At 35.0% G+C, this 25939-nt stretch overlaps 3 protein-coding genes and 1 pseudogene across 4 annotated transcripts in view; 2 read left to right on the top strand and 2 right to left on the bottom strand.

Annotated features, from left to right (window-relative positions):
- The first annotated feature begins 331 nt into the window (after positions 1–331).
- Positions 332–11933, top strand: LOC137400372 (U1 small nuclear ribonucleoprotein C-like). Its single transcript, XM_068086702.1, has 6 exons — positions 332–507; positions 2350–2392; positions 5461–5569; positions 9010–9117; positions 9654–9731; positions 11733–11933. The coding sequence occupies exons 1-6, from the start codon at positions 500–502 to the stop codon at positions 11795–11797; spliced, it is 411 nt and encodes a 136-aa protein (XP_067942803.1). The 5' UTR covers positions 332–499; the 3' UTR covers positions 11798–11933.
- Positions 11934–14875: 2942 nt separating this feature from the next.
- LOC137400362 (uncharacterized) lies at positions 14876–23068 on the top strand. 2 transcript variants are annotated; one of them, XM_068086693.1, is made up of 5 exons: positions 14876–14968; positions 17161–17264; positions 18587–18751; positions 21858–21971; positions 22397–23065. In XM_068086693.1, the coding sequence occupies exons 2-5, from the start codon at positions 17163–17165 to the stop codon at positions 22523–22525; spliced, it is 510 nt and encodes a 169-aa protein (XP_067942794.1). In that variant the 5' UTR covers positions 14876–14968; positions 17161–17162; the 3' UTR covers positions 22526–23065. The 2 variants fall into 2 exon arrangements, with proteins under 2 accessions (XP_067942794.1, XP_067942798.1); XM_068086697.1 differs by having other exon boundaries at positions 14926–14948; positions 22397–23068.
- LOC137385376 (mucin-4-like) lies at positions 19428–20096 on the bottom strand (annotated as a pseudogene).
- A 206-nt stretch (positions 23069–23274) lies between the features above and the next one.
- The window catches only part of LOC137400229 (coiled-coil domain-containing protein 186-like), a 54634-nt gene continuing 51969 nt past the window's right edge, over positions 23275–25939 (bottom strand). The window contains exon 23 of the mRNA XM_068086560.1: positions 23275–23494. Within this exon, the coding sequence (XP_067942661.1) occupies positions 23377–23494 (118 nt within the window). The 3' untranslated portion in view covers positions 23275–23376. The remainder of the gene's footprint in view (positions 23495–25939) is intronic.

Below are 25939 nucleotides of genomic sequence, written 5' to 3'. Positions count from 1 at the left end.
AATTATATTTTAGTTTCAAACGTCGCATTGGGTTTCACCCTTCCTACAACGTTATCTTCCTTTGTAAGTACACAATTCAGATAGCATTAAAAATTAGGAGTAAACCAGGAAAAGATACCAGCCTCTTTATGTTTGGTCAAACTTTAAGTTATCGTTAGTTATTTTGATATATGTTACAAAAATAGCGGCGTTTAATTTGGTCTAAAGCTTTTGAAAAAAGAAGTAATAATGTTTATCATATTGGTTTTAAATGCAAAATTAGTCCGAGTATATTACACTACATACGCAAAGTTCGTTTGCATTATTATGTTCTCTCCGTTCGTGTTAGTGGCTAAGAGCTTAATAAAAACGGAGAAGTTGATCTGGAATTGTATTTTTTCTCTTGCGCTGCTAATTTGCTACTAACATACTCATTATCAACCAGTTCATTGATTAACGAGAAGTCGATTTTACCTTTTGGCTTGATTGAACTGAAAAGATTGTATTGCAAGTTGTCACAATGCCAAAGTAAGTGAAATGTATAGCCGTTAGCATTTTGTTGCTGCTACACGCAGCAACAAACAGCGTCTGAAGTCGCTTTTTATTTTGATTAAGATTTTATTTTGGCACTGAATTATTTTGATGGAGAAGACACGTATGTAGTTTATGTTTTTACGATTCAAACATTGACTTACTAAAAGATTAGTAGGTAGCCTTTAATCTTACCGCGGTGCATGCATTTTAATATCATTCGGTTCGGTAACTATTGATACCGTAAAGAACGAATTCTTTATCTTTACCGTTTATATAAAAATACTAAAGTTTTGCTTACCAATAAGCATTAATATCATTTAGGCAAGCCCTGACAATCGAACATTCGTAATCACGATCTGCTATCTAGGAATACCTGTAACATGTTAACAATGTATCATTTTGACACTATTTTCACATTTTGGTCTTGTACTTTTTACGCTTTGTGGTTCAATACTTTTTATAAATTAGGTTGCTACTGACTTTACAACATCTTGTTATGCCAATGATTGTATTCAGCTATCATAGTTGGTTCACATCGCATAGCCGATGCTCAACTGTTTCAAATTTCAAAAGTTAGTACATTGGCATTATTGGTTTGCATTTTACTATACTTTACCATATTAAATTATCTTTCTCTCTCGAATCATATAGGCCCAATCAAAATTAAAAATTTTGTAATACTTTCAGAAATTGAATATAGCTAAATAGGTTTCCGTTAACTATTTTTTCTGTTGAAAGCTCTTTGCAGATAGACCAATATTAAGGTGTCATCTATTGTGTAAAAATTTCGTAGCTGATATAAGCTATTTTCTACACTAATTGCATCTTTGAACCCATTATGAAAATTTATGAATTTATCTCAAACTAATTATCATGTCTCGTTTCTCCACTTTTATTGCCTTTGAGTTATCTTTTTCACATCACTTTTTTCTCACTATTAGGTACCACTAAAAAATTTTAGAGTTTTTGTGAAGAAGGTATCCAAATGTATTGTTCTTGTTTTATAGAAGTTTGCTCTTTTTTCTATAACTTTTGACTTAATGGAAGCCTTTATCTTTTTTCCCTCATTGTCCCATTAGCACTAATTTTATTGGATACCTTTATTTTAAAACTTTTAATTTTAAAACACTTTTATTCAAACATCATAGAGTCAAACAGTTTGAAGGAAAACCGTAGGCTACAGATTTACTGATTTAAAAAAACTGCAGTGTTTTGAAAAATATCGGATGATATAGCGATTTTATCTTGAAATTTGAACAGTAAATAACAAAACACTTGATAGCACATACATATGTAATTCAAATATATTTTGTTCATAAACACAAACAGAAAACTACATGTATATGTTATTTATATTTTTGTTGTATTTAACACTTGACTATACAACACAAAAGATCTGGTTTGGTATTTTTATCAGATTATTTCTTAGTAATAATCAGTAGATCATATCAGCATCTGCGTTTGCTTATGTGTTTTGAATTGATCCAGTCCCAATGATAAGGCAAGCATCTGTATATTTTCTGAATTGCATAAGTTTTAAATTTTGAAAAATATTAATTTGGTATTAGCCGCAGTTGTCAGTAGTATAAGCTTTCAAAATACAAGTGCAGCTATAGTAGAGAGAATTTCATCATCGATTATATTGCTTAATTGAAAAATGCTACATTATTCCATTTAGTCAAAACAATTTCTTACATAAAACATTCTCTGTTGAAAAGTTGAACGCTATTATAGTTTTGTGTAACCTTGAATTTGTTTATTTGTATATACATGTACTTTTATTTATATGTACTTTTATTTGTATGTACTTTTATTTGTATGTACTTTTTCTTACAGGTATTATTGTGATTACTGTGACACATATCTGACACACGATTCTGTAAGTACTGTATCTACTATTCTGAGCTTAGAGATTAGTTCACTAGTATGCTTCGAGAACGCATGCTGCTAAATGTTGGGAGTAGTCTACTTTTAGAAAATGCTGTTTGTAGTTTTGATTTGGATTTTGCTTGTTCCTTTTAATAGTTTATATTCAGTATGTGAATCGAATAGTTGATACTACACAGATATGATAAAATTCCATTATTCACAGTCTTGTTCATTATTACTATTATTATTCATTCATTTGAGGATAAGTGGATCTGGTGACACAGTGTTAACCAAGGCAGTATTGTCTTTTTTAATTACCAAAACAAATCAGACAGCTTTGCCCAATTCATTTTGTAGCTGGATGAGGGTTAGATTTGTTAATTATATAATAGGACTTCAGTGTGTACATGAAAATATTACCTGTGATATACTTAACGCCTGCAACCCTGAATATTTGTTGTCGTATGTATGTAATTATTGTCAGTCATCATATAGTTACCATCATCATATTTTTATTTGTTGGCTGATAGTTTATAAGATTCTTATATTCACACGATATACCTCACATCAGCAGACCAGACTGACTTGTAAGCAGTAAATACCACATTTACTGCCTCCTTGCAACATTTTTTCTGAGGTAGTAAATATCACTGGGAAAAATGTGGTTTTTACCTTCCGCCCTATATACCCCGCTATACCGGTAAATGGGGAAAAATATCAAAAATCAAAATAGAGCAACAAATTCAAACTGTGTTTCTTGCTGTTTCTCTTTGGTCTAACAAAACTATTTCCACTGAAATAAGAGCACTGAAAGCATTTTAGCCAGCTATTAGATGATCTTTCACAATTCCACTAGCCATAGTCAAAGTATTTTCAAGTTACGCCTCAATAAATGACACCCAAGCAAGAGTGTGAGGCTAGACGCAATGGTGACACGGACTTCATCTTCTTCTCAAAGATTTTATAGCCAAGTTGTATGTTTGTAGTTGAATAATGAAACGACTAATTACAGACATTGCACTTTGAAGTTATGGTCTCTTGTTAGCATATAGTATTATTAAGTGATTATCACTTTGTTACAGATCAAGGCTAGACATTCTGTGAGCATTTAATTGTAGTTGTTAAATTAGATTTAAATAAATTAAATCTTCATTCAAGTGAAATTTTTTTCAACCAATACTTGAATTGAGTGAAATACTTTTAAAAAATACAGGCAAATTGTAAAAACAAATCCAATCCTTGTTAAGATGAGCTAAATATTCAAATACAGAATTAGTGTAGGTCTTTTTGTTATTCTATGTTGTGAAGCATGTGTTACTTGGTGGGAGAGAACTGACAAAAGTTCACCTATTGGTTTATTGTGTACAGTTTAATTTCCTGAAAGGTTGATAAACGGCACAAACCCGTATTTTTCCTGTAAAACCTTGAAATTTTTAATGCGTTTCTTATGAAAATACAATTTAAATTTAGCACTTTCTCCCATTTTTCTCCATGGTATCTACAGTTGAATACGAATTTATCCCGACCGTTCGGGATAAATTCAAAAATTCCTGAGAAAAGATCCAGCCCTGCTTGTAAGTCTTTTATGTTTCATCCAGCTCCTTCCATCCTGTATACATGTATATTGTAAAACCTCTATTTGAATGCCACCTTTTTTTATCACCACCTCTATTTGGCCGCTACTGTAGAAGAAGGTTTGAAAAATTAAGTGCCACTCTATATTTGAACACCTCTTCTATTTGACCGCTTCATTGACATTCTTAGAACTTGACGAACCAATAATAGAAAGTGATCAGTAGAAAAGTGCCCACGAAATTGTGCGGATAATGACTCGGTTACATTATTAACAATGAATTCTTTCATGGTTGCTGTTCGTATCGAAGTCCATTTTCTAACTCCAAAACTTGCGGTTTTTTTCTTTAAAACTTAGAAAGCAATGACACAAAAATAATTAATAACTATATCAGGCTAATAGTAGTTCCTTGTTCAACATGGTCTTGATACTTCGACATTGTGAAAAACGGTTTACAATTACGATGAAATCTGTAGTACTATTTTCAGGCTACAAAAGTTGAGCTCAGCGTGCATGTGTCTAAATGTTTATTATTATGTTTTGTAAAAAGTTTTCAAATAGCAACACGTACAAGTTTTGCTCTGCTAAAAAAATTGTTTGGACACTAATATCGACTGGTTCAGCAGAAAAAAAGTTGAGGTCAGCAGACACTGTGGAAGGTATTGGAAAGCTAGAAGAAAATGAAAATGGCTCCAAACAAACAGCAGTCAAAATGCAACAAGTCGAGCAAATGATCCAAATGTTTTTGTAGGTATTATAAATATGGTCTTTTTATGTTACATGTTTTGAATATGTCTTTGTAGCATTTGATAGATTATTATATATAACTTCTAAGTTTCTGCAGATTTATGGCATATTGTGTGATATTGTGTGGTATATTGCTTCACCACTGTTATCTAAACTCAGCTTGCAATGGATCGCCGCTCATAACTCTTCTATTGCACATGAAAAGCCAGTTTTTGCTGCAAATTTTAGCAAACATATCAATGAGTGCAAGGAGCTTTTATGCAACCTTGTTATATATAGTTATAAATTTAAAATATGCCTTCAAATATGGAATGAAATAAAAACTTGAAAGTTTCAACAAATTACAACGCAGGCTATAGGATCATCGTAGGTAAATTGCTAACAATAGATATCAACTGGTAGAGATATTTCTCAGCTTCCCAATGTATATTTATTTAGAGCTGTACGGCAAGTTGGAAGTAAATTAGAGCAGATTTTATGCATCCAAAAGGGTTAATGTCGCTCCACTCGAAGGAATGTGCAAAATATAAATGAATTCGCTTGAAATGGTTAAATTTAGTTTCCCAAAACTCTGACAAGCAATTTGAAAAATTCAATGCCACTCTGAACGCCACCTCTAATAAAACGCCACTATAGGGGAAGGGTTAAAAAATAGAGCGCCATGGCATTCAAATAGAGGTTTTACCATATTTCATACATTACAATGCATCTGTCATCTTGTTAATAATAGTAAATTGTTACTTATTTGTCTCCCACAGCCTTCAGTGAGAAAGACACACTGCAGCGGTAGGAAGCACAAGGAGAATGTAAGAATCTACTATCAGAAGTGGCTGGAAGAGCAGGTGCAGAAACTGGTCGATGACACCAGTGAGTATATCGATATAAATATTTAATGATGTCCCCTTTTTGGCCTTGTTTGCTAGTAAATTTATGAGGCTAGGAATATTCAGAGCTCTGGTTATTAGTAATGTAATAAATATTTAAGGGGTGGGTCTGAATTTAAAAGTAATTGGATTGCTTTGGATTAAAATGTTCAATTTTTTTTGTACTGAATTCATTTTATGGATAAAATTATTTAGTAACATGTTATTTGCAACTCTTTCATTTCATAATCAGCATAATTTCACATTATACTTTTACATACTTTGTAAGGTCAGTTATGAGTCATACAGTTAAACCTGTACTTACCATCATCTAGACATGAGTTTTCCAACATACAGTAGGAAATTTGTTCGAAGTTTCTCAAAATGGTGCATTTTGAATATTGCAAGGGAAATGGTTTGTGAATGTTAACAATAAAATGTAAAATAAAGAATAATATAATATGGATAAGGTATTTGAGTGTAAACCTCACTTAGTTCAAGTTAGAGTAAGTTACTCTGGATATGTTTATCATCACTTCTCCTTCAAACTTACATCTGATATCACCCAACTTACACATCGGTTCTTACACATCAGATTGCAATAACAAGCAATACCCTATATCTTTATGGCGATTGCTTCATTATTAATTTAGTTGTTTTTTAAATGTAATCAAACCTTTTACGTTTAATTTGTACATAGTTTTACATAATGCATTTGTTTTACTGCTGTGTAACATACCTACCGTATATATTAAAGAGTTAGTATAGGTAAGGAAATAAAGAGCTCTATCGTAATATACCCTAGGACACTTTTATTTCGCTAGTATTTAGTTTCGTGAGTACCACACAGAGTAAAATTTCGCTGCAACTTAATTTCGCAGCTCTGGTGAGTGCGAAAATATAGTGATGTGAAAATAAATGCAGTGGAACAAACAGATTAGATTCCTCAGGTCCAGTTCGCTAGTAAACAAAAATTTTCAATTTGGCACTAGTTTGTATTTGTAACTCGTAGGTAGAAATGTGTGGACGATATCGATACTTCAATTTGATCGCTTGCTGCCATTGCTGTCTTGGACTATCAATGACGTCTAGGTCCCTCTATATGATGATTTTATTGTGAATATCAATGAACAAAGCTATTTAATTTCGCGTTTTCGCTCGTACGTTATGATATTTTAGTTTCGCTCATGAAATTTTTGCGAGAGGATGACTCCGCAAAAACGCGAAAGTTAGATGACACGAATACATAAGTGTCCTAGGGTACACAGCAAATTATTTGGCCACTACAGGTCACTCATTCAACTCTGTGCATTTAAACACCTGGGGTTATGCAATCATGGGTTTTGGCCTTAAGCTTTTCTTAGTAATCAATCAATATGTGAGGTTATGAGATTCTCACCATTTTGGATTTTCTCACTTTTAATAAATGTAGTGGGCGAAAAAGTTGCGAAAATAGCAAATAGCGGCTAATGTTGATTCTATTGCTGTTTGTCTGAAGTAACAGCAGACCCAATTTTTTGTTCGTGTCAAAGGTGAAGGTATACGCTTATATTTGGTTGTAGTATGTCTCTGTTTTTCCTATAATATTTTCTATAAGTTCAAGTCTCATCAGAGAAACAGGTTGTTAGTATAATCACTTTATTTGTTTTATTTTAAAATTATTTATGCTGATATTAATGGTTATGATTAATTACAATTCAGCTCACTCTCAGTTTGGCTACAGTTGTTGCTATTTGTGTAAAATCAGCGAAAAATGTAGGTGAACTATCGCGCCTCACAATACGTTTGTTGCATCCGATTTCAAGCAATTTTTGGTGGCTCATTAACACTAACTAATAAACTGCGAGTCAAAAAGTGCCCTGACAAAACAATCGATGTAAAAAATGCTTTGTTGGGTTTGAAATTGTGTTTAGTATTCTCCAGAGTTTTGGCGTCACGTAATATTAGCGTGACAACAAATAGATTCGACATACTGTCAAACTTTGACTTTTGAAGTCAACTCATTTTCATATCCACTTGTTTTAAATTAATGAAGTAATGAGCAGGAAATGGAGGTGTCTTTATTATCTTACCGAAGAGGACCAAATGGAAGTGTAGGCTTGGATGCAGAGGTGGTTATATTCAGTCTGAGTTACTTTAATAGATGAGCTCATGTCTAAGTTTATGGAGATCAAACATATATTGTAGTTTTCTTACCTTTCATTCTAACTTTCATCAGCCTTTTTGTTTTCGCTTGTAATATTACAATGTTGCAAATTACTTTGAATGGGAGTAAAATATTTGCTCAAGTTTACAGTGTGCTGATAAATTCATTATTACAAGTAGAGGCTTGACTGTAATGATATTTTACATGTTATTTTTAAATTTTGTAAATGTTGGCTCATAACAGATGTAGTAGTTTTTGTACATTTTGATTTTGTATCATAAACCAATGATTTTAGTTTTGATGAAAATCTTGCTGGCAATTGGCATAAAACCATTGAAGGTGAAACTCCAGGAAGTGATTAGCGATTCTTTGTTTACATAGCAAACTGGTTATTACAGTTTGCATTACTTTGGCAAATTTAGGCAACTCTACATGCCATAGATGTGTTTATTAGTCACAATTCATATCTACCTATTTGCAAACTGGAGAAGTGTGTGGTTTTTATATAAAAGTTGTACACTTAAGTTGCTTTGTATAATAAATCTTTTTCAAGATTTAAGAGATAAACATTTGTCCTTTTATCTATTTTTAAAAAATTACTTCACATGGAAAACTCTGGTAGTTTGCTATAAGTCAATAGCAGTGTCTAGGTTGCCATGACTTCTGTAAGAGTCGTCATCTCTTACGTGACAGCTTTTAATGTTAGGAGTTCCTTGTTAGGGTCAACAAGAAGTAAGAATGTAAAGATAAACTAGCAAAAGGAATATAGTCTTATCATATTGGAAGTAACCAGCAATCAATATAGGATAATTACTGTTAATCGGTCACCTCTAGCGCAATGTTAGGTATTGTGCTTAGAGATGAGGAGCTTCATGAAATATCGGGGTCAGATGGGTTCAGTTGGTATACATTGTATTTATCAACAAAGCTAATGAGTGCTTCCATCTCTCTATTGTCTTTCAAGAATTCTCTGAATCATCTCCTCAATGTTTCAGGTATAGATGTTATTTGATATTAAGGAGTTTGTGAGGCGTCATGGCAACCCAGCAGGCAAATAAGTAAATCCTATCTTTTCAAGCAAGATTATCGCAGGAAATTGACATTGTGTAGTTAATACTATATCATTGTTTACATTGTAGTTATGTGTTTAACTGTGTGATACGGGATCCAATATGTCGCTATTGTGATCAGTGTTTATTAATCACTGCTCTAGCGACCGATATTACAAGGGCAAAAATGTTTGCGGAATGACATATTGCTTTATTTAGTTATGTCATAATAAATATGGTTGGTTTTAGCTGCTGCCTACCAGCAAGGAAAGCTGCCAAACAACCCATTTCAAGGTCAAGCTCCGGCTACCGGCGCTATTCCTGGCAATGCAATGGTTCCTCCACCCGCTAGTCTAGGTATGGAAATATAGTACGGAATTCTTTAGTTAGTTACGCGCATGCCCGCCTTAGCTGTTTAATTATCAGCTGTTCACAGCTTTTTTAAAGTTGTTGCAAAGAGTGATGGGCTTGGTATTATTTTCTAGGTCATAACATGTAAATTGAGGATTGTTTTTTCTTTACCGCTGAAGTTACAGGCACGGGAGAGCAGCTTCAAGATCTGGTCATTATGTGTAACAGTACATGGATATATCAAGTTTGTGACTGCGGCTGATATTGTGTAAATATTCTACTCATCTCTGTCTTTTTGGCACCTACATCAATCCATACTCATCCTCAAACAACACTATAGTTTTTAGTTGGAGGATATTTGATTATTATTCATATAAGAAAACTGTAGGAGCCACGGTAAAAGTGTTCAACTCTGTGGTTTGAAAGCAATCGCTTACTTACTGTCAGTTCTCTAATAGGTTTTGTGTTGGTGAGTTCAAAGTGTTGCTTTGGATGTGGTTTACACAAATTTCACACCGAGTCATGATGTTTGCTTTGTTTAGGGGCTGCACCAGGAGCACCACATTTGGCAGGACCAATGATGGGCATGGCAGGTCCTCCAGCTCGACCTATGATGCCCAGTAAGCTTTCTTTGAAGCTCTTTTAAAGCTTATCTAGTGCCTAATAACTACCTGTATGCTTATTTCTATTTAATATACTCTGGCTCTGACAACATTTGGGTTTGGGAATTGGGCACTTAACAGTTTACCTAATTGCTTTAAGGTCGCTACAATCTCTTCTGCAGCCATTTAACTTGTTTTATTTCTAATACCGTATCTATTGCTATATACAAGACTATGTAAAGGTTTTTCATACATTTCTATCTTCAGCATTCTTGGCAATATGAGCTCTTGTATTATGAGAAGCTGTGGTCTAATCTCCCATTGGAGAGTTGTATATGGGTCATGATCACAGAAACCATGGTTAAGTCGGGATTGTAAGATTTGGAGTTATCTACATTAACAGAAAGAAAATTCTCAGTTATTTTGCAAAACAAATTTTGATTCTAGCTTAATTACTGCAGATTTTATGGTCAATAAACTGAATGCGCGTTTACCATTAGTGCGAAAACATAGTTCCGAGAAAACTGGTGTTAAAGTTTGAGAAACGAAAACCAATGCCCAATTTTGTTTACATTTCAAAACGTCATAGCAACCAATATCAAGAGGTTGTGATATTCATCTAGATTTCTGTGTTTCTATTCAAAAAATTATGCTGAATTCAAAAATCTAAACAGATTTTAGCTGGTTGTCACAGAAATAGCTGTATATTTATAAGAAAATGTATTACTTAATTTTGTAGATATTTAAAACGGCTTGGCAGTACCACAATATCGGGCACAGCCAAATCATCAGCAAAATCTTTAAAAAAGTAACAACAGTAACATATTGCACACTATCGGTCACTATATACTTCGATCTTGGAAATTCGAATAATTATTCTTATAATTAAATCTGATAATAATCCTATAAAATCGAATAATTATTCTTATGATTAAATAATGTAATAATCTTTTAAGAATTGTTAGGAAATTATCATCGTAATTCCCTTTACTTGTACTGCTTTTGACATCAGTTGGAACACCAAAGTACTGATTATAAGTGTCCAAAATGTCAGAGTTATCTTTAAAATCGGCAAAAAGAAACGATCATATTTATCGAACGCCATTTTTCAGTACTTCCTGTTTAGCTTAGCAACGGTTTTAAGAGGGTTTTTTCCGAGGGTTGAAGACTTTTATTGGCTAAACTGACTTCAGATTCAGAAAGATCACTCTTTGATTGGTCCAGATGCACGCGTTACAAAAATGGTTACCAATATTATAAATTCAGTTGGTGCAACTTCAAAGTCGGATAGCTCAACTTCGTGATTTGCGACTTAACCATGGTTTCTGTGACCGCGACACATATTATGATATCTAACGTCAGTTGTGTCAGTATTCCATAGGAGATTGTATATTATGGTATCTAATATCAGTGGTGTTAGTCTCCTATAGGAGAGTTGTATATGATGATATCTTATGTCAGTGTGTCAGTATTCCATAGTAGAGTTGTATATTATGATATCTTATGTCAGTGTGTCAGTATTCCATAGGAGAATTGTATATGATGATATTTAATATCAGTGGTGTCAGTATTCCATAGCAGAGTTGTATATGATGATATCTAATATCAGTGGTGTCAGTATTCCATAGGAGAGTTGTATATGATGATATCTAATATCAGTGGTGTCAGTATTCCATAGGAGAGTTGCATATTATGATATCTAATGTCAGTATAATTTGAAATCTCTTATTGCAAAGCAAGCTCCACTACTAAAGGCTGTGCTGCAATGACCTTGTTTATCCTAGCCAATTTTTAATGTTTGCTTTAGCAACTGTGAACCCGAATTTAAAGAAATCTACTGAATGCTTTTGTCTTTCAATAAAATTCAATACTGTAGTATTTTTGTTCTACCCGGTAGTTTTAGGCTTATCGTCCCAAGAGAAGAATTACTAGCTGTTCTATTGAACCTATGCCCCGAGGCAGTCTATTGAACCTATGCCCCGAGGCAGTCAATATGCATTCTGTTGCCGATTGTTGTAGACATGCAGATGGGTCCAGGAATAGCACGACCAATGATGGGAGCACCAGGTCCTATGATGCGTTGAGATTTTTCCAAGCACCATGTGCAGATTTAAGGCAGGAAATGCTTATACATACATGTAGATTGTACTCATAATTAGCCGTCGAATTCTAGCTGTTTAAAAGTATTGTACAGTTTTTATTGATAATAAAAGTATTCTGTTCAACTGCTCCAAGCTGTATTCTGTGATTATTTGACCGGTTGCTAGATGACGACTCAATGTTTGTAGATTAGCATTCCATTCTCACAATGTTTTATCCATATCAAAGGCTGGTTAGCACTGTTTATGCAAACATTCAAAGCAAGAGATATTGTAGATCTGAAATTAGCTGTCATTGACCGACCGAGTTCAGTGACTGTATTACCATGGTTGGTTGGATAATGCGACAGCCTATGCAACCTATGTGCTTATGAAGAGTTCAATAGGCAATCAATGAATAGGTTTTGACTAAAAATATCTTTGTTATTGATGAACTGAATGATAGACAAACAGTGATCACTAATCTATTGAACCGTTCTGATATGTTAGCCAATGTGTACATTTAGCCTTAGCCTCTTCTACAACAAACATTGCTAAATCTTCATCGTCATCTGAATTGTATTGGATTGCACAAGATATGTTCTGAATGTTCATATACCTGGAGTCATAGCCTATCGGTGTAATCTCAAAGGGTCGTAAAACTTGACTAGATTCTTCTGGAATGTCTGAGTAAGATATCGATGGATCTATGACAATGTTAGCTAACCTATTTTTGCGGCCGATTCGTGCTGCGGTGTGTGATATCGGAGCTTGACTGTTGGTTACAGTTGGCGCTAATGAACGTCTGCGTTTCTTCTTTCGACTCCGTGAATGAATGTCAACGACTGGTGCAGACTTGGAAGTGCTGTGAACCAGTGTAGGCAAACGTATTGCACTGCGAATAAAATTGCTATTTTTGTGCAAAGGTGGTAGCTTGATGTCACATGTACAGTTGTTATTAGGTGCAGCTTCGCAACTTCCTGTGCTTCCAGCAGGTGATGGTAATCTTGAAATATGATGATTAGGCAAAACTTCTGCGTTATCCTTCTCTGATGGGTCTGTTTCCTCTGGTGGTGCCATCTCTAATACTATTTGGTTGTAGGCTTCTCTCGCTTCTTCTGACATTTGGTTAAACATCATCGTAGTATTTGTAGACTCATTCAGAGTACCATTCGCTTGTTGAATACTGTCTTCACTGCCACTGTTGCTTAGAGTTTCCGTATTGATTTCCGATGAAACCTCTGGAGCCCTCATTGTTACCAGTTGTTTTTGATCCTCTTGTTGCACACCTCCTATTGGTGGGAAATAACAACTTCTGCTATTGTCTAGCGGTCTCTTTGCCGCTTTATTTACTGGAATTTCTTCCTTTCTTTTGCCTAACATTGGTAACTTTACTCCTAGCGCCATTTCGTTGTTCTAGTAAGTAACTTTATTATAACGTAGACGCATTTCAGCAAACTACCTTCCTCTAGGCAGAAAGCGTGTTTAATAAGCTGTTACACAATGTGCAATGCGAAACCTTGTGCAGTACTTATAGAGAGTCAACTGCATTTGTTTTCCTTTATTTTTAATCTCGCACGTTTGCTTTGTCTCTCATATCTGCCATTGTTGATGGCCGCTCAAGGTTTGTGTGAAATCAATGCCTGGCTACCTTTATTGGTCGCTTACCGCATGATAGCTTCGAAGCATGAATACCTTGTTTTCTTTTCTGAGGTCACCAAACTCGTGGTGAGATCTTTCGCCCGGTATCCTAGCTTATCAAAGAAAGGAGCAGACAAAATTGGCTTCCTTTTAAGGATACGGAATAAAAAATCATTTGAGAATATGGAACCATAAGTGATAGAACTATATCAAAACAGTAAAGAAGATCAAAACAAAGTATATTTTTATTGTAATCAATAAAATATTAAAATATGCTCAAAAAATTGTCATATATTACGCATAGGGATGTGTTTTCTCTAGTGCAAAACAGTAAGTTTTTCAGAATTTTCCAATGTAAATAGAGCTAACACATTCCCGACAGCCAATCAAAAACTGCATGTTTGAGTTTATTTTTAGCTATATAAAATGCTAATTAGTTACAAAGTACTATTTAGGTAAGGATAATCTGCAACATTACATAAGTCACAAATGTTGAAAGCTTTACGAATAACCAGTATTATTACAATCCCATAGCAGTAAAGCCCAGAGGGAAATAAGCCAGCTATATAACCAAACACTTGGAGAGCGCTTTGAATTTTCAGCCAATGTTAATGCTACTTCACTTTACATAAACTAAATACAGGTATTATTAAAATATGAAGTGACATTGACTAAAACTTACCAATTTTTGCCACAGTCTGGTAATATAAGTTTCTTGTTAGAGTTGCAGAGGATAAAAAGACCATTGCTGCTTTAATGTATTATTTGTTTTAGCTAAGTGTAGATGACATAGAAATTACAACTAAATACAAAAACCGTTTTTACTCATTTGTTTACAAATAAGGTGTACAACTAATTTTTCAAAATATTTGTATAATAGCATTCCTCGAAAATGCTATGGTTCATAGTGATATAGCCTCCCTGTGCTACCAGAAAGCTACCTTTGCCATTTCCTACCCTTTTGCCAGATGTAAAAAGATTTTGTAGTATCACCTTACCTGTAATACGAATAAAACAAAGTTTTGCTTGTAAATCATGCTAGCTTTCTATCAAATTGATTAGCATACTGCATTTCGCTTTTAGTCAATTCAAATTGGCCAAGACCTACCCATTTGTTTCTGCATAGACCATAGATAGTCAATTTTGTCTTTACATTACAGTCAAAACGTTATTATTGTAAGGAAACTCACAAGCCATGCTATAGGAAAAAGCTAAATAAAGATTCTGACATCAAAACAACGTTTTATTTCATTTTATGCCAAGTTTGCATACATACGGTACAATGTGGACATTAATATGAGCGTGTGTTTTCCTATATTATACAGAGTTGTTCACTCTCAGTATAGGTGCGGCCAATTATAGCATTTATAGACCTGCTTAGAATTTTATTGGGGCGCAACCAAAATCAAACAAAGGTAAACGGCTCGCAACTAATCACGGCTATGCTCTCGTGAGGTAAGGTCGAAACAACTGGCTCTCATCGTGAATCGCCATTTATCAACGGGAAGTGTATAAGGTTGGCCTCTCTACCTTAAGGTGACTACTCATAGCTAAATTGAAATGAAACATGTTTTTATTTTTACAGAGTAATTTATATACAGTCATATTATGATTGTGAGCAATATCTTTTAAGTTATTCGTTATTTCGAAAATATCTTTCTTTGTTCCTATTAACCTACTTTGGAAGTTCTGGTAAAGTAGAAAAGTTGTTTACAGCAAAACATCATTATTCTGTTGGGTGAATATTGTTCTCTATATACTATTTTTGCGTATTTATATAATTTTAGATGTTTCGCTGCGTCATGATTATTTGAGACCTTGAACAACATATGTTCAGATTCGATTCTCAATTTGTTTGTGAGAAGGTGGGATTGTTTTGTTTTTAGAGATTTGTTTTGAATTTGGAACGTTAATAGGTTTTTTGTAATTTGCCATTCACCCATTCTGATAACTTAATCTGCTAGTATAACCCCTTTTTATCTAGGCTAATTCTCTAAAACAGATTAGCTTATTTGTAGCCTACTTTAGATTATTCTGTAATTTGAAATATAAATCTTGTACTATTTTTGCAGCATTGTTATAAAATTTAGCACTTAAGAATTTTATGCTGTAGTAGTATAATTTTGCCCAAGACAAATAATTTAATATAAAGTTGAGACCCATCACTGCTTATGTTGAAGGTAGTATTCTCTCAATTTCAGTTTAGAGTTAATTAATGGGACCAACCTTGGAGGATAACCAACTACCTCAATGTTTGTTTCAAACTATTTGCTCATGAGATGACTTGCAGTTTTCAAAGCTTGTGCACTACCGTTTATTACTGATAGATTAAAAATATTGTGGCCAATATTTCAATGTATAATAACGTTTAGATGCGGGAGCTTAGTGTGAAGTTAAATTTTGTTTATTAGCAAGTAACTCAACCAAGACAAGTACATAAATCAATATTTCATTAAAGCAGACGATTGCACAGATTTGTTACTATTTGTTTCAAAATGACACTACAAGTGCTGCAGGATTAACATATTCAATGTACTGTATTACTAGTTAAAATAACCTTTGATGTGTTTCTATTGTAATAGTTCATGAAGTAGGCTATACCAGGCCGAAGTAGAAGAATAAGGAAGTTATGTTTGGATAGTCAGTCAGTGGCTTAAGATGCCATCTACATAACAGTCTGTGATGTAATAATAGAAGGTTTAGGATCAAGTAGCAGCTCATCTGTACGGCCAAAATGAAAGATGATCTGCTTCTGTATAAATCTTTTTTTTTAAGGATGTTAGTTGACTCAATTATGACTCAATCAATGACTCAGTTAGGCCATTGTTATAACCGATAGCCTGCATAAGGCTCTAATCTTTACCAAGTTTATTATAGAGCTCTAAAGTATTTCATATTACATCACACTGGTTGCCAAAATACTTGGGTGATCGTCGATACAATGTTCACACTATTAAAAGCACATGCTGTTGTTTGCTTCTGTTTTCACTTTTTTTAAATTTTTCCGCAGGAACCCCGTTCTTGCTGTAAGCTTGAATCCAATACTTGTCTCGCTGCGATTATCACAACTGGCAATGTGGGTAAAGCTATCCGCGACAGCGAATCGTCATCATTGAAATGGTGCACATTGTACAGGCTGTCGTCGATTTTCGGCGACCTATCGGGGAAGTTTGACATCTGCAAATTTTGTCAACGTATCCGCGTTTCTTTGGCAATGCCATCTGGTCACGGTGTACATTGTCGACGATGAACGCCGCAAGGACATCAGCGACATACGGCGATAGTGTTAACCAGCCTTTAGTTGTAAACTTTGTACAAATATGTTTTCTAAATATTGAGTCTAAACGAAATCACTACCTTAATCACTTTTACAACTCACCACTGATCTATATATATGCTCTTGAAACTCAGGACTGTTCAGGCTGTCATTATACACTGTAACAGGGTTCACTGTCGGTGTCCACTTTTAAAATATTTGTAAAATCTAATATGTAAACATGTTTTTGAAGAAATGCTGGTTTTAATAAATTTTCAGTCATTCATTTGCATATAAAAGCATTATTCTGCAGTACCGGTCTACTTGTTATGTGTTGATGACTTACATCATTATAAGAAGATGTACTCAACTTTTTGCGTGTAGTCAGCAAATAGCAGCTGTTTAATTGCAAATGTAATTGCCATGCCTTTAAACATAAGTTTTTTTGTTGATGAATATTTTGTTATTTCAGCGATGGTTGCACCGACACCAGCTCGGAGACCTAAACCGCTCTCTCTAAAGCCAAATGTTCCTTATTTTTGCTCTATAAACTTTCTGCTGAAGATCTTGGAATTCGTAAGTTTTACATCTTTACCTTGATTTCCTCTTACTAGCAGCTATCCATTGTATGTATCCATTGTAGAACCTTGTGCTTTTTTCGATTTTTGTAGACAATCATAGAATACAGTATTTCTTTTTGGTACATATCTATTAAATGACTCAGCATTATGTTATACTTATTAGTATACAGCAATGATTATTACAAGCTGTTTTCAATAAATGATTTCAGCAAAAGTAGTTAGACCAATGATTGGGTAAGACCTAAGTAGACTTTGCCATTCTTTATTTAATACACCGTGTTTCTTCTTTGTCAAGTGTGGTACAAGATGTCACGAGTATCTATTATTGCGCAGAATCTTTAGTTTCTGAGAAATTCAGATTTATTTAAATCATGTATAACTTTTAGTGAATGTTTTGAATTTATTGGATACTAAAACAATTAATCTTAGAATTTAATGGTTTTAGGATTTAATGGTTGCTCAACAGAATTACAATTTTATAGTGAACAATAAAAGCTGCAGTTTCATTTAGTAAAATTATTGTCGGGCCTGTTTCAAGGCAAACAGTACTGAGAGTACTAAGTAAATCTTTTACTAAGATAATCTTGTGTTGTAAGCTATGATGCAGTTGCTTCAATTTTAGATTTTGAAAATTCAATACAATTTTTTTGCTCTGGAGCTGGTGTAATATTTGCTGTTACTGTGTTTGTTCAAACAGTATTATATTTGTCAGCCAACTAACGCATTAACCATTAGAGGTGGAACGAGACAGGTTTTTTGAGTTCGAGACGAGACTCGAGATACTGTCTTGTGAGAATTCGAGACACGAGACAGTAAAATAATGAGCCTTTGGTGATGATTTCACTACGCAAGGACTAGCGCACCTGATATATGAAATTGATAAACCTCTTTTTAAATTGAATTTTCTTCTGATGTAAACGATTTAATTACAACATTTTGATAGCAGTATGCATGTACTTTTTATTAACAAAAGTGACGCAAACTACTCTAAAATAGCAAATTTATATATTTCTAAGAATTTTGAGTTTGATTGATAATAATTATTATAAACATATTGCTTTGTACATGTATATTTTTACCATCTAGTGAATAGGTCTTACTTAATTTCCTGCAACTTTATTTTCCTTTTTTTGCAGCCATGTTTTAACAGCGCCTGCTTTAGTTCTATTTCCTGTCTCAAGTTTGGCAATAATTAGGTCGAGACGAAATCGATCTGGGACGAGACAGGTCGATACTCGAGATGTCTGTGTCTCGTTCCAGCTCTATTAACCACGCACTACTCTGTAGTTCTAGTGTACACGTTTGACTTTGTTTAAGGTTCTGCCTCTTTTGTCACTGATATTCGCGTTGAGTTTTGATGGTAATGGAGCCATTGTGTGCATCGAGATACTTTCAACACTCGCTCTTGTCACAGCTCTATCCTGGTGCATCTTATACAGCATCAACATGAGTGAAAGCTTTCCGGAATTCTTTCCTGCGTTGGTGAGGATTTGGTCTTATCTATCGCCTTCTGCAGTTTTCTTATTCATTAAGAATAAACGTGATAAAACTATAGTTCTTATAATGATAACTCATTTGATTAGATGGATGCTTATTTATTAAATATTTTTAGCCTTTCTGTCAACTTAGATTGCACAAAAATCGTGTGTCTATCAATGTAAGTCAGTAGTGCGGTAAGTCAGTAGTGCGGTAAGTCAGTAGTGCGGTAAGTCAGTAGTGCGGTAAGTCAGTAGTGCGGTAAGTCAGTAGTGCGGTAAGTCAGTAGTGCGGTAAGTCAGTAGTGCGGTAAGTCAGTAGTGCCGTAAGTCAGTAGTGCGGTATGTCAGTAGTGCGGTATGTCAGTAGTGCGGTAAGTCAGTAGTGCCGTAAGTCAGTAGTGCGGTAAGTCAGTAGTGCCGTAAGTCAGTAGTGCGGTAAGTCAGTAGTGCGGTAAGTCAGTAGTGCCGTAAGTCAGTAGTGCGGTATGTCAGTAGTGCTGTATGTCAGTAGTGCAGTAAGTCAGTAGTGCGGTAAGTCAGTAGTGCAGTAAGTCAGTAGTGCGGTATGTCAGTAGTGCGGTAAGTCAGTAGTGCCGTAAGTCAGTAGTGCGGTAAGTCAGTAGTGTGGTAAGTCAGTAGTGCCATAAGTCAGTAGTGCGGTAAGTCAGTAGTGCAGTAAGTCAGTAGTGCGGTATGTCAGTAGTGCGGTAAGTCAGTAGTGCCGTAAGTCAGTAGTGCGGTAAGTCAGTAGTGTGGTAAGTCAGTAGTGCCATAAGTCAGTAGTGCGGTAAGTCAGTAGTGCGGTAAGTCAGTAGTGCGGTAAGTCAGTAGTGCGGTAAGTCAGTAGTGCCATAAGTCAGTAGTGCGGTAAGTCAGTAGTGCGGTATGTCAGTAGTGCGGTATGTCAGTAGTGCGGTATGTCAGTAGTGCGGTAAGTCAGTAGTGCCGTAAGTCAGTAGTGCGGTAAGTCAGTAGTGTGGTAAGTCAGTAGTGCGGTAAGTCAGTAGTGCAGTAAGTCAGTAGTGCGGTATGTCAGTAGTGCGGTAAGTCAGTAGTGCCGTAAGTCAGTAGTGCGGTAAGTCAGTAGTGTGGTAAGTCAGTAGTGCCATAAGTCAGTAGTGCGGTAAGTCAGTAGTGCGGTAAGTCAGTAGTGCAGTAAGTCAGTAGTGCGGTAAGTCAGTAGTGCGGTAAGTCAGTAGTGCCATAAGTCAGTAGTGCGGTAAGTCAGTAGTGCGGTAAGTCAGTAGTGCGGTATGTCAGTAGTGCGGTATGTCAGTAGTGCGGTAAGTCAGTAGTGCCGTAAGTCAGTAGTGCGGTAAGTCAGTAGTGTGGTAAGTCAGTAGTGCCATAAGTCAGTAGTGCGGTAAGTCAGTAGTGCAGTAAGTCAGTAGTGCGGTATGTCAGTAGTGCGGTAAGTCAGTAGTGCCGTAAGTCAGTAGTGCGGTAAGTCAGTAGTGTGGTAAGTCAGTAGTGCCATAAGTCAGTAGTGCGGTAAGTCAGTAGTGCAGTAAGTCAGTAGTGCGGCTCTGATTCCTAGCCAAGACTTTCCACGTTCTTGAACAATTCTACCATGTACCTTATGTGGATGGCTCTTTTTAGCTGGTTGCATAGCATATTCATGTATGCATGCAACCATGAACTCCTCACAAGCCAATTAAACTTCGAAAATCAATTTATGTTTCTGTATTTAGTAAATTTTATTTATTTACCAGCGGAATGCCTGGCGTTGGTACGGGTATTAAAATCAGCTTAAAAACAATGAGAGGTAATGTAGTTGCCTGCCACTCGCTTTTAGCCTGGCACATGGCCAATGGCTAATTTCAGTAAGCTTACTAATAGGAGCTAACTACTTGCTCTCACGATTGAGCACGCATAAAATTATGCTACCACTCTCCTTGTAGCGTATTTGCACCCATATAATGACATATATCACTTAATGAATCCATCAAGCTCGTGTGGCTTAATCGGTAAGGGATTGGACTGACCAATGAGAGGGTCCGAGATCAATGCGATATGGATTCTTTATTCTAAGATTTTAATAGCTATATTTGAGAAATACATGTATAGATTGCAAGTTGCTTGTCTTTCACAAATAGAGGCTGTCAGGCACCTGCCATAAGCGCTGTCATAGGTGCTCTGACTGATGCCTAACATCTGTATCATATTAGTGTCAATTGATCATGACACCACTAGGGAGTCATTTTTCCCTTATTCCTATTATTATACTCATCCTTGAGAGAATTTAGTAGAAATTTATAGCAGAATAGTAGTGGGAGCAATTTCAGTAGAATATCATTGATAGCTGCGGCATAGTAATGTGTGCAGTCAATCTTGTCACAATTGTCATCATGCTGTCTGGTTGGGCTTCTAGACTACAAAGTTTGCCATTTCAATGCGATTACAGAGATGCGAGATTCGATTGCCAGTCATGGTAAAAGACGAGTGGGTTATATACTATGTAGTGCTAAACTTACAGTATTATGAAACGGGCCATCCGAGTAAAGCTGTCATACACTGCTCTAAAAGCTTGTACATTTGATCTCCTTACTGCCACCAACTGACTGAGATCAAAATGTGTAACTGATGTTTTGGTAATTACCCAACTCATTTGGTATAGCTGCATTAGCACTCACAGCAAGACTGGTCCTCAGAATTGAAAACATAGAGAGAGTACTCTCATCGCCGTATGTGTAGCAGTGACACAACCAATATTTAAGCTGCAGGTGTTTGTCCACCTCAAAGTTTTAAAATTGGTGCAGCAATGACCATAATTTACAAGGTATCTGGTTAAATATTATAGTATCCTACCTACAAACTATCCTATAGTATCCACTCATCAAACTAATTTATGAATTTACGGGCTGTATTGTGAATATGAAAATATAACATTCACTCTGAGATAAAGCTACGATTTCACAAAAAGGTTGGCCACTGGTTCCAATGAAATGCTTGTTAAAAAAGTCTACTTTACAAAAGAACCTATCGCTATGCTGTACCGTCTTGGCTGCCTGAGGCAATTCTTCAGACAAGCTCTAGTCAATTGTGAGATACGCGTCCACATTGCTGGACGATACCTGTATCCGTTTGGTGAATAATGCCTTCTGTTTTAGATGCTCGGTTACCACACACTAATGACCGTCTGCATGATCGCTGTAACCGCGTGCGCTGCATATCTGTGGCCTTCATTCAAAATGTCGATCTATCCGCAATATACAATATGCACGGTAAGCATTACTTCTGCTTTAGTACCCAAATCCATTGTATGTTAGTGAATAGCAATGTGTCATTATATCTTAAAAGTTGCCCTGTGTAACAGGCAATTACGCTGAGTCCGTGAGATAATACTGCAGACGGAAGGTCTGAGTGTTGCAATGATTATTACTGTTGACACTGCCTCTAGAAATTTGCCTTCTCAACATAATTAAGTTCTTATATAAGATGTCTTCCCATAATTAAGTTCTTATATAAGATGTCTTCCGCATTACGATATTGTTTGACACGTTGTGCCAATGTTTGACTCAATCTTGACATGATGCGGTATTTTCAAACACACAATATTGGCTAGAATTATATACAGAATTAGGGTAATATTACTCATCAGTTGTCGATTGACTCCCTCATCGATTGACTCGTTCATCGGCTGTTTTAGCTGACAAGTGCTGTGGCAGCGCTTCTATTTCTGATTGACACGATTCTTACCTTGATGTGGTGGAGGGGAGCTTCCGGAGAATTCTATGTTTATCCGTGGTACTCGCATGACCCACATGTCGTGCACTGAATCTCCTACTTGAGCATTAAGTGAATGCACTGATCTTTGTATTGAGTTTTCATTTATTCTTATAAAATGTGATCTTTTATTTATAAGCATAAAATCCATTCACCCATTTGTGAATTGGATACAAATAGTTTACCAAGTAGTATGACTCAATCATATACTTGATTGAGCCATTTATATTAGATTAATTACTGCTTTTTGTAAGACTATATTTTGCATGCATGATACATAATCACACCGTTTTGGGTTGAAAGAATTGAAATATTGAATCATATTTTGTTGGAAGGGCTATGTGACAGGGACTGATTTCATGCTAATGATAGTGTGGAAAATGAAGTTTATTTTAACACATTCCGTTTAGTATCAAATCTACTTTCATGGATGCAGGCAGCATCTCCACATTCTTCTTACATACAAGTTTCTGCAATCTCAATCTATTTTAGTTTTACTAGCTGTTGGCTACATGTCTTAATAAGTGCTTTTTAAATAGAACTTTATTGTACAATAGAATTTGGTATGAAGAATACAATTATAAATTATGTTACAAAAAGCTTACATCGATGAAAATAGCAATCAACTTGATGGATAGGAAAAAGATTAAATTTATAACCAATCAGAAAGATTGCATATTTGCAGAATGGAAGCAGAAGATCCGATCAATAGGTGACTAGTAATCAATTTCATGTGAATATTGCAAGTAACTAATCGTGCTATTGGGTAAGAGATGCGAATTCAGTGCAGACACCCTACAAACACTTGCTTGAATGTGTTAGTAGCAGTCTAATTTGCGTAAGAGCATCAAAATTTAGAGCAATAAATATGAAAATACAAAACAAATTTATTGGAATGGCAAGTCACTTTAATAATGTCTCCAGTTTATGAATTACTTGTGCGTCGAGGGTGCAAAGGTCAAAGTCAAATGTCGTGTCAGTAAGCTCATATTGCCTGGTTTCCTCAATGGCATCGACACACCTGCAAGGACAATCACTGATAATGACAACCATATTACAGCTTATTTATGCGCAAATATTTAACATGACGGAACTAGGTAGGTAAGTTTTACAAAAATGAACATGATAGATAATATTAATGCGGGGTTTTAGTTGAAAAAACTTTTTGACGTGAATCAAATCAAGCTTTCGGATGTTATCACCAGCATAATGTACTTTAATAAAGAAATAGATGTAATTTGTCTTTACTACAATGACTATTGATAGAGGTAGTCTATTTTGTAACTTGTAAATTTATAATTTGAGGAAAAGGACGCTTCTGGAAGAATTTAATAAATTCCTCACAATAAACTTGTATATATAAAAGCTATTAGTGTTTCCTTCCCTGAATGTTAACAGCTTGACGTCGCTATCACTATGGATTCATTTGATTTCTTGCTAGTTTAATCTCAAGTTGGACTTGAAAATGAAATGACCAATTATCAAACCCAGTGCTAGTTCATCTCTCATGACAAGATGTGACTTAATGCTGTTATTAGAAAAATGCACTACATGTGGTGAAATCACCCGTAAACTGCTAGGAACTGTTGCAAATTGTTAGACAAGTGCTTACAGAATTGTGTAATTCAATTTATGTTAAAACCAAATTGACATTTGCCTCCCTCGGTCAGCCCTCTATAGAAAGATGCATTCAAAGGGCCATACAAATTCTTTGATTTACAAGCTCTTTCCATATGACTGTCTCGACGTAAATTTAAGTGATGGTTTTACAAATAAAAATCAACTTACTGAAAATTAAAACTAAAAGTAATAAAAATACCCGTCAGTAGATTAAATTAAACTACCTTTAATGAAAGTTTAGAGTAAGTTACAACACACTACATATGAGTTATATCACTCAATGTATCACTGTACTTACACAATGCTGAACCTACAATTCTCTTCACTTGTCTCTACGGTGAGGGAGCAATAAAATTATTATAAGCGATCAAATTTCAGTTATAATGTCAATACAATTTTGATATGCATGTTTCAAACGAACCATAACACATGCTTAAGATAGCTGAAATTAAAATAAAAAAGCAAATTTGAAACAGATTGGGTCAGTAAAATTTGCTTAGTATTATTTGCTGTTATATGTAAAAAATGTCCGCCATGGTTGGCCCCCTAAATTTCTAACAGGCTAAATCTGGCCTCCTTTGCAAAAAGTTTGAACACCTCTGCTCTAAGGTGAAGGAACAATCAAAACTTCTTTACTGGTTATTCCTTTATTAATTTAGCTTTGACATATAATACAGATTATAAATCTAACTTGATAAATATTTTGATATGAAGCATTTGTTTTATTTGTTTTATTCTTCTAATTACTTGATGCATTTATTGTTATTTGTGAGTTCGGGAATAAATTCAAAAAATACATACAACGTATTCTTATAAAACTGTTTGCTCCAATACATGATGGTTTTGACATATCACACAAATAGCAGAGCAGCAAACTTTATATAGTTAGAGTTTGGTTCACATTGACAGAGCACAAAATTAAAAAACTGACTGTTTTTATATTTGTGTAATGCATCTAAAATAGGAGATTTGGTCAGTGCTAAAATATTTCATGCAATGTTCAAACAAGCTTGTTACAACAAAACATAAAAAGTGAGTGATAGAGATATGTGGGCTAACTTCCACTAGATACAGTTTAAATTGACATGAATCATATAGTTTATTATTTTCATGTTTTATTTTAAATTTCAACCAGCTTTTATAGTTAAACTTGAAAACTGTATGTAATGTTTTGAAGATTTTTGATCATCAAATTTGGAACATTACTTACGAAGTTGTCTGCCCCACAATGGTTTTTGTATCCGTCACAATCCTTTAAAGGTTGACTTCCAATAAAATTCACGTTACAGTTATTTGGTATCAAAAGATTCACCATGTCTTACTCTGTTGTGTTGTAGGTGCCAAATATGTGGAAATGTAATTATAAGCTCTTAAAAGCTCAAAAACGAAAAGCCGCCGTAGATTGGAATCTCGTTATTTCGATGACGTAGTCATGAAATCTATTTATTGTCTTGTCAAGTGATGTTCTCACGTGAATTGAAAGGCCAATAAAAAGCTCAATATAAAACTTATCGTAGCACTAGTTTATGACAAACACTTCGGGTTTTACCGAAGACCCCGTATCAAATATAGATGCTCGCTACTTTACAGTTTTGTTTCAGTTTGGTCTAATCGGCAAGTCGTAATCTGATCATGTGACCCAATACTTCGCAAATAATTTCTGCAGCACTTTTTGATTATCACAAGTGACCAACAGGCTTGTCATGATTATCAGACAACGATATGTACTCCTTCAAGCTAAGGCTAAAAATGAAACGAATTTTACGGTAAGTTATAGGATATCACTATTAAAAGTAACAGCATCACGATGACGATACAATAGGCACGTAAAAACAACAGACATGGT

This window comes from Watersipora subatra, chromosome 1 (assembly GCF_963576615.1).
Source record: "Watersipora subatra chromosome 1, tzWatSuba1.1, whole genome shotgun sequence".
Taxonomy (NCBI): domain Eukaryota; kingdom Metazoa; phylum Bryozoa; class Gymnolaemata; order Cheilostomatida; family Watersiporidae; genus Watersipora; species Watersipora subatra.
Note: the sequence above shows the minus strand (reverse complement) of the source record. Positions and strands in the feature narration are given on the sequence as shown.

Coding starts and splice junctions, on each gene's coding strand:
- LOC137400362 (XM_068086697.1), top strand. CDS start 17,163: ATGGTTGCACCGACACCAGCTCGGAGACCTAAACCGCTCTCTCTAAAG. Junction 17,265..18,586: donor TGCTGAAGATCTTGGAATTC/GTAAGTTTTACA, acceptor ACTTTGTTTAAG/GTTCTGCCTCTTTTGTCACT. Junction 18,752..21,857: donor CGGAATTCTTTCCTGCGTTG/GTGAGGATTTGG, acceptor CTTCTGTTTTAG/ATGCTCGGTTACCACACACT.
- LOC137400372 (XM_068086702.1), top strand. Junction 2,393..5,460: donor CATATCTGACACACGATTCT/GTAAGTACTGTA, acceptor TGTCTCCCACAG/CCTTCAGTGAGAAAGACACA. Junction 5,570..9,009: donor GAAACTGGTCGATGACACCA/GTGAGTATATCG, acceptor GGTTGGTTTTAG/CTGCTGCCTACCAGCAAGGA.